At 42.6% G+C, this 8090-nt stretch overlaps 1 protein-coding gene across 1 annotated transcript in view; it reads left to right on the top strand.

The window, feature by feature from the left end:
* The window catches only part of Nos (Nitric oxide synthase), a 224753-nt gene that overhangs the window by 54261 nt on the left and 162402 nt on the right, over positions 1–8090 (top strand). Inside the window, exon 2 of the mRNA XM_080275461.1 lies at positions 5995–6131. Within this exon, the coding sequence (XP_080131587.1) occupies positions 5995–6131 (137 nt within the window). The remainder of the gene's footprint in view (positions 1–5994; positions 6132–8090) is intronic.

The raw sequence follows: 8090 nt of genomic DNA on the forward strand, positions 1-8090 counted from the left end.
TAAAGGAGGAAAGGGATGAAGAGTGGAGGTGAGTTTCGTTGGACAGGAAAGGAAGCTGGAAGTTAGTGTGGTCGAGAGAGAGAGAGAGAGACAGAGACATACAGACAGACAGACAGACAGAATACAAAGGAAAGCAAAGAGCAACAAACCAGTAGATCTTTTCGTGGCTGTTGATTATCGGGAAGTTTCTTACTATTTTACGAGTTGAAGACAAGGACAGATGTGCAGTAAGGTTCCCTTCACCCACCGAACCCTCCTGCCGAAGCCGCCAATAAATAATAAGGACCACCATGCATGGTAGAAACGCTTTCATGGAAATTTCATTGGAAAGAGGGAAAGGAAATTGTATCCTGAAAGGAAAGTGACATAAGTCAACACAAAGAGAGAGAGAGACAGACAGACAGACAGACAGACAGACAGTCAGACAGACTGAGAGAACAGCTATACGGGAAAAACGAATGGAGAAGGTAGAATTAAGAGTTAAATGGGCAAAAACTGATAAATAGCGATATTAGACTAAAATGTTAAGAATTAAAAACGAAACGAGAATGAAAGAAAGGGGTAGCTGGTGTGTGAAGTCTGCAAGGGTCCTCCCACCCCACCCCTTACCCACCCTCACCTCCCTGCCGCTTCCCTCCCCTTCCCAGCCTTCACCCCCTTTCTCTCCCCTCCCCTCCCCTCCCTTCAGTGCCATCCCGACACAGAAGGAGTAGAATGGGAAGAAGAAAGAAGAACGAGAGGAGGAGGAAAAAATAATGGAAGAAACTAAAACATGCAAAGAAAAAGCAAGAGTAATGAGCAGAGGAAAAAGAAGAAGAGGAAGGAAATAAGAGTAAAAATTGCAAAAATATAGTAATGAAAACGGAAAAGGAAAGGTTGGTTGGTATGCGAAGTTTGCAAGAGTTCTCTCCACCGTCATCCCCTCACCCCCTTCCTACTCCCTCCCCCTCCTGCTCTCCCCCTGTCCCTCTCCCTCCCCTCCCCTCCCCTCCCCTCCCCTTCCAAGCCCATCCCACCACATTACACAACTTTAATAAAATCTTGGCCTCATTTTGGTGCCAGATCGAAGCTGTCGCCCTTCCTGTTAGTGTAGGGCAGTCAGGTGGGGAGGGAGGAGAGAGGAGGGGACAGGGAGAGACAGGAAGGGACAGGGAGAGACAGAAAGGGGGCAGGGGGAGACAGGGGGGAAAAGAGGGAACGATGAAAGGAGAAAGTGGAAAAGAAGAGAAGGGGGGTAGAGAGGAGGAGGCAGGGGAAGATGGACGGAAAAGAGGGAGCGATGCAGGTAGAGAGGGGAAAAGAGAGGGTGGGGGAAGAAGGAAGATTGACTGAAAAACGGGAGGAAGTGACGGATGCAGAGAGAGAGAGAGAGAGAGAGAGAGAGAGAGGGGAAGGAGGAGGAGGAGATGCAGATTTAGGGTGTTAGGAGAAAGAAACTGGAGATTGATAAAATTCTTAGGTAAAAAATGGAGATAAAATTCAGAGGTAAAGAAAGAATGGAGATAAAAGTATCGATGAGAGAGAGAGAGAGAGAGAGAGAGAGAGAACTAGGTCAGAGTAAGAAGTTAGGTGTGATTGGCACCTACGTAGACCAATGGCTGTAGGTCAATATAGGTCAGGTCACGAGGGAGTGGTCAGGTATCAGAGAGAGACACAGAGAGAGAGAGAGAGACAGAGAGAATCAGACTTATGAGATCAGGTCAGAGATGTGAAGGACCAGAGGGAGAAGGCGAGAGGAGAGAGAAATGAGAGAGGAGGAGAGAGGGGTGAGAAGAGAACAAGAGAAGAAAAGAGAAGGGGAGAGGGGAGAGATGAAATGGAGGAGTGAAGGGAGAGACGAGAGCGAGGAGAGAGAGGAAAGAGAGGTAGGAGAGAGGTCAGAGGGGTAGAGAAATAGGGGGATGATGCTAGGTCAGGAGGGAGGGGTCAGGTGACTGGACTAGAAGAAAACTTGACGCCTCTGTGTGTGTGTGTGTGTGTGTGTGTGTGTGTGTGTGTGTGTGTGTGTTTCTTAAGTTTTATTCTGTGTGTGTGTGTGTGTGTGTGTGTGTGTGTGTGTGTGTGTGTGTGTGTGTTTCTTAAGTTTTATTCTCTCTCTCTCTCTCTCTCTCTCTCTCTCTCTCTCTCTCTCAATCTTTTTTAAGCTCTGAGAAATAAGCATTATTTCTATACTCCCTTCATCAATTAGTTCTAGACTTGTCTTTCCAGTCTTTTTGATCTAATCCTGAATATGAACAGTATGTGAATTAGTTACATGAGTTTCCTGCAAATAACAAGATAAACAATTCTCATCATTAATGTAATCATAATTATCACCATCATCATCATCATCATCATCATCATCATCACCATCAGCATTCATCCACCCATCCATCGTCCAGTCCTGTACTCTCCCATCACTAGCGTATGGACCCGGGGTTAAGCTGACCAGTTTCGACCCTTGAGTGTTATTTTTGATCAGTAAGCCTCAGCCAACCCTTTCACTTGAACCCTGATATGCCACCGGCGTCCATTTGTTAGTTACTTCATTATCACTCAGCGTGGTACATTGTTCCTGTAGTCAGTTTATTTTTAATTATATTGTTTTTACTTTAATTTGGACTAAACTGCCATCGCTCCACCTTGAATAGTGAGTTGTAACAAGAGATGCAAATAATGAAGAAGTGCCATGCAAAGGATGTAAATCCACAGTGCTGTCTTATTCTGCCTGTGAACACCATGAAATAAGCTTCAAAAGGACAAAAAAATAAAACTGGGCCGAGTTAGGGTAACAGGACCATACTTACTTCATTACCATTTAGCTTAGTCCACTGCTCTTAAGAGTATAGGAAGCGATTTCAGTTGTCACTTACGCTATATTAGTAAAACTGAGTGGACGAAGGATTAAACAAGTTTTTTTATGGCAATTTATGGAACACCTATTAATGTTACGATGCGATCAGCCTGCATCCTACATTAGAGTGCGATTAGCAACGAGACAGAAAAGGTCAGACGTGTTCTGTTATCAACACAGGTTTCAGAAATTGCAGTCAGAAATCGGTGTCTCGTCCACATTATTATAGTCACCTGTAGGCACCACAACATCGAGTGAGTGGTGGTGAGTACCCCCACCCACCAATATTACCATTACATTACAACCAGGACGACGATCATATTATCCTCTGCCCGCAATTTGTGTTATTGGATACTTTGGAGGATTCGCCGTGGTACCAAATTCGCCACTGGTGCCAGAATATCATTACTCGAAACATCTCAGGCAACGTCATCACCTGCAGTTGATTAGGAATGACATAAACATAAACCTTGAACCGAGAAAGGGAGACCCGAAGGAAATTTATGGCCTATAATTGATGATCTGCCGATATCGCAATGGCGCCGAATGCCCCTGGAGGTGGCGGACAGCTGCCTTGGTACGATAATTCACGTTTTTTCTGGTCTTTAACGAAACCAATTAGTGGGAGGTGATCGAAGGAGCCCCATAGCGGGTTAACCTAATCCCCTCCCTCTCTCCCTCCCTCCTCTCCCTCTCTCCCTCCCTCTTGCCTCCATCTTTTCCTGAAAGTTTCCCTCTCCTGTTTTCTCCACGTCCCTCGCTCCCATCCACGGTCTCTCTCTCTCTCTCTCTCTCTCTCTCTCTCTCTCTCTCTCTCTCTCACACACACACACACACACACACACACACACACACACACACACACACACACACACACACACACACACACACACACACACACACACACACACACACACACACACACACATATTCCTTCTGCAATGCCTGTATAAATATGTATGTAACTATCGTTCATTGTGTAGTAGGAAATATTTGATGCAAAGATCAGCACATTATTTTAACCTCAACAGTACCATGACGAGAGAGAGAGAGAATATGTGTGTGTGTGTGTGTGTGTGTGTGTGTGTGTGTGTGTGTGTGTGTGTGTGTGTGCCGTAAGTATATGTTGCATTGTCATATGTGATGCAGTCCATCTATTGCAGTGCGGTACGCTATATAACTGCAGCATATATGAACCTGGTGTTATAATTTGCAGGATAGGCAGTGTACTCTAAACCTGTGCAGCGTCGAAGTTGTGATAGCAGTATTATTTGCATATGTTACAGTGTAGTGCCTTAAAGTTACTGGATTCGTATTATGTCGTGTTGTGTGTTACAGGATAGGCTTTGTACACTTTTATCTATCCAGTAGGTCTGCATTATCCCGCAGTGTAATGTTGCTTTGAACAGTCGATAAAAGAAAAAAAAAAAGTATCGCGCACATTAGGTATGATGATATCCAAAATAACCATTATAATTTGTAAGGTCTTAAGAAGATTAATCTGTCATCATCTGAATATGGAAAACATCAGCAAGTAGAAAGTGTCGCAATCAAGCGTTATACAGGGTTGCCCATATATAACGCTTTAATCCCACTCCGGGTGATTTCTCTTGTGTTGTGTGGACGGCTCAGTAAGCGCTATCAATGTAACCTTGCATCATTTATTCATTTTCTACTCCTACTGCCACCCCAACGTCCACATCAGCAGGCTTCACCATCCCCACAATACATGAGGTACTACTATCAGGTGAAGTTTTAATGGAACTTTATTTACGGGTCGCCCTATATACCACCCTCAAAAAACACATTTGGAAATATCATGTGGCATTTACCAGCAACCGTCGTCATTGTTTTGGGATTGTTTTGCGCCAAGTGTACACCGATACTTTTCTTATCAACTGTACAGTAGGGGACCAATGTTCGCATAGTGTCTCACTACATCTTCATCATATTTTGTCAGTGTTCTTTAATTTTTCCTCCCGGACGCACCATTTCAAAGAGCATCATTTATAAGCAGAGAAAAATAACAAGCCTCTCTCAGCTTAAAAATAGTAGCCATCAGAGGAAATTGAGAAGTAGAAAGGGTGAAATATTAAGTGACTTTTTGTCCTGTTCCCTACTGTGAGGTTTTTAACGCGGAAAATAATTGTTTGTATGTTTTGCAGGATAGGCTGTGTACTCTCTGGTAGTACGAAGGGTTCTTGTTGTGTCAGAGTGTAATTAAAGAGACGAAGAGGCAGAAGAGAAGGGAAGGGGAGAGAAGAGGGAGGGAGGGAGATAAAGCGTAGGATGGAGGGAATGATGGGAGGAGCGTAATGAAACAAGGAGAGAAGGAGGGAAGGAAGGGAAGGGGAGAGATGAGAGGAAGAGGAGAAGAGAAGCAGGCAGGGAGGGAAATGTACAAAAGGAGGGATGGAGTGAAGAGAGGGGATTGAGAAAAGTAGGAGGGAGAGAGAGGGAAGAGGGAAGGGAGGGCGAGAATGGAGAGTGAGGGGGGGAAAGAGGGAAGGGAGAAGAGGAGGGGACGTATAGTGAAAGAAGGAGTGTAAATTAATGCAGCATGTTAATGTAGTGTTTGTGTGTATGTCAAGATGGATCATATACCCACAAATTATGCAGTAATTTCGTATAAGAAAACCGTAATATTACTGGTATGTGGTGCATTATAAAGATACGGTAAAAGTGGAGGGAAGACGCTGTGAAGCGCTTAGCCACGGTGCTTGTCTCCTCAACTTAGGTCCGCAAGCCTGTGACAGTTTATTCACATTATCCAGAGTAAGAACGCCACTTCATCATTAGGGTTACCACATGTACCTACCACTGGTATTACCTTAGGTACTAATTTTACTAACCCACCCACAAAGGGTGGATGGACACCTGACTCGAGTGACGCTAGGTGCCTGTACCAGGATTCAAATCCTGGTACTGATGTTCCAACAGCTCCGTAGCTGTACTGCAGTCCTATGCGTTTTTTCTTGAGGTTTGGTAGCCAAGTGTAATGTTATTGATATATGCTACCTTGTACCACAGTGAAATTATTGCAGAGTGTTAATGGCCTATGTGTGTATTGAAAGTAGCGCATGTGTGTTCATGTAGTGTTAATTTGTTGTGTGTGTATTCATGCAGCGTGTTAATGTGGTGTTTGTGTGTATTTTTTTCAGGATGGGCCCTGTACCCACAAGCTATGCAGTGGCTCGCTTATGTACATTCGAAAGAGAGGATGTGAACCTCGCTCCAGGGACGAGGTGCTTAAGCTGGCCAAGGAGTTCATTGATGAGTACTACCAGTCCATCAAAAGGTCAGTACATTAGCACATCACTGTCATACAGTCGTACAAGTCTTTCACACACACACACACACACACACACACACACACACACACACACACACACACACACACACACACACACACACACACACACACACACACACACGACTGCAGACCTCTTATCACATCAACAGGTACTTCATGTGACCAGATTTATTTTTTTTAACTCCATCAGTTCATCGGTAAGTGAGTGCCCTTCCACACTCATTCTCTTCCTGTCTCAGGATCCTACCGACCTCACTGAAATAGTTGGTGAAAAATTTAAAGATTATAATGATGATAATGATAATGATGATCATTATTATCATCATCATCATCATCAGGTTCAAATATATATGCCAATTACATATCTATCTATCTATCTATCTATCTATCTATCTATATATATATATATATATATATATATATATATATATATATATATATAGATATAGATAGATAGATAGATAGATATAGGTATGTGTGTGTGTGCGGATTAGTTTCATTGGACACTTCAGTAAAAGAGTTTCTGTATTCATTTTACTCTGACTTGGCCTAAATTTGCGATCTGTCCATCTTGAATGTAGAGTTGCAACAGCAGAATAGATTATCACTTCTGTGTCATGATAGTCACGAAAAGGTGCTATCACGAAAAGGTGCTACGGAAAAGATGTTGAGTTGTGGTATTTCCTCCTTCCGCCATTGAACTGTGTCTAACAAGCTGCAAAATTATCAACCTCTAGATCAAGTTAAAGTGAAAGAGTATTGTTTGGTTCAGTCGATTGATAATAATGCAAAGTTTAACAATATTCTGCATCGCAGCAGAAATAAAACAAATCGAACAAAAACCACAGTATACACGATGATAAACAGACATGCCGGAAAGGTTATTTATGTTATAATTATTTCGTGTTTATTTATATTTTTCTAGTGCTTGCTATAGTCCACTTTCACCGTATTTCAGCATAAAATGTTAGTCGTTATGGTATTGTGTGTGAAAGAGAGAGAGAGAAAGAGAGAGAGAGAGAGAGAGAGAGAGAGAGAGAGAGAGAAGAAATTACTCCAAAGATGATCATTGTTTATTGCTGCAGAATTTGGTGGTAATAATGCTCATTAATCTCCAGGCAATCGTGTAATTGAATGCTTAACAGCGGAGGGGAGGGTGGAGATGAGGGAACGAGGCAGGGGGGAAGTGAAGGTGATGGGTGTGTGCGTAGGAGGGTGTGGTTAAGGTGTGTGTGTGTGTGTGTGTGTGTGTGTGTGTGTGTGTGTGTGTGTGTGAGAGAGAGAGAGAGAGAGAGAGAGAGAGAGAGAGAGAGAGACTGACTCAAGGAGACCAACTTAGAAGACAATCTCGACACCGATCAAATATGATAGTGAAACATGGGAAGTGTAGTCCCAAGAGTTTTTCGACTTATGCACCATACATTTACAGTAATTCCTGTTTTTGACCATTTCCTTCATATGAATTTTTTCCCATTATGTTCTTTCTAATTTCAGACGGTTTTATCCTGTGCTGGAGATATGTTTCTGGATTTTCTTGGAGGGAACAATCTTGTGGGCTCCTGGCCTTTGGTTCCTTTCTTCTTACCCCCCCAAAAAAAAACAAAATAATTCCGTACAATAGGTCTCCCCAACCTGAAAAAAGAAAAAAAAATCGCCTGGAGGTTGCAAGAGAAAAGCGGTAAAATACACTCACCGGATGTTCTTGTTGTTGTTGTATATTTTATTAATTTTCAGACGATTGTATCCAGTTTTTCAGAGATTTTTAATACTGTAGGTTAGATGTAAACATCACTAAGCCTTTAAGTATTTTATGTCTTTCCTTAGCTTAAAATAAATCGTCTGTAGGTAGCGAGTGTAAATTGAAAAATAATAATAAGAAAAGAGTAATAAGATGTGTCGTCATATGTTAGGTGAAATTATTTCCTAGAGTTACCCCGATTGTGA

The sequence above is a fragment of the Coenobita brevimanus genome, chromosome 61, assembly GCF_032717465.1.
Source record: "Coenobita brevimanus isolate Jiangsu-jjx chromosome 61, ASM3271746v2, whole genome shotgun sequence".
Classification (NCBI taxonomy): Eukaryota; Metazoa; Arthropoda; class Malacostraca; order Decapoda; family Coenobitidae; genus Coenobita; species Coenobita brevimanus.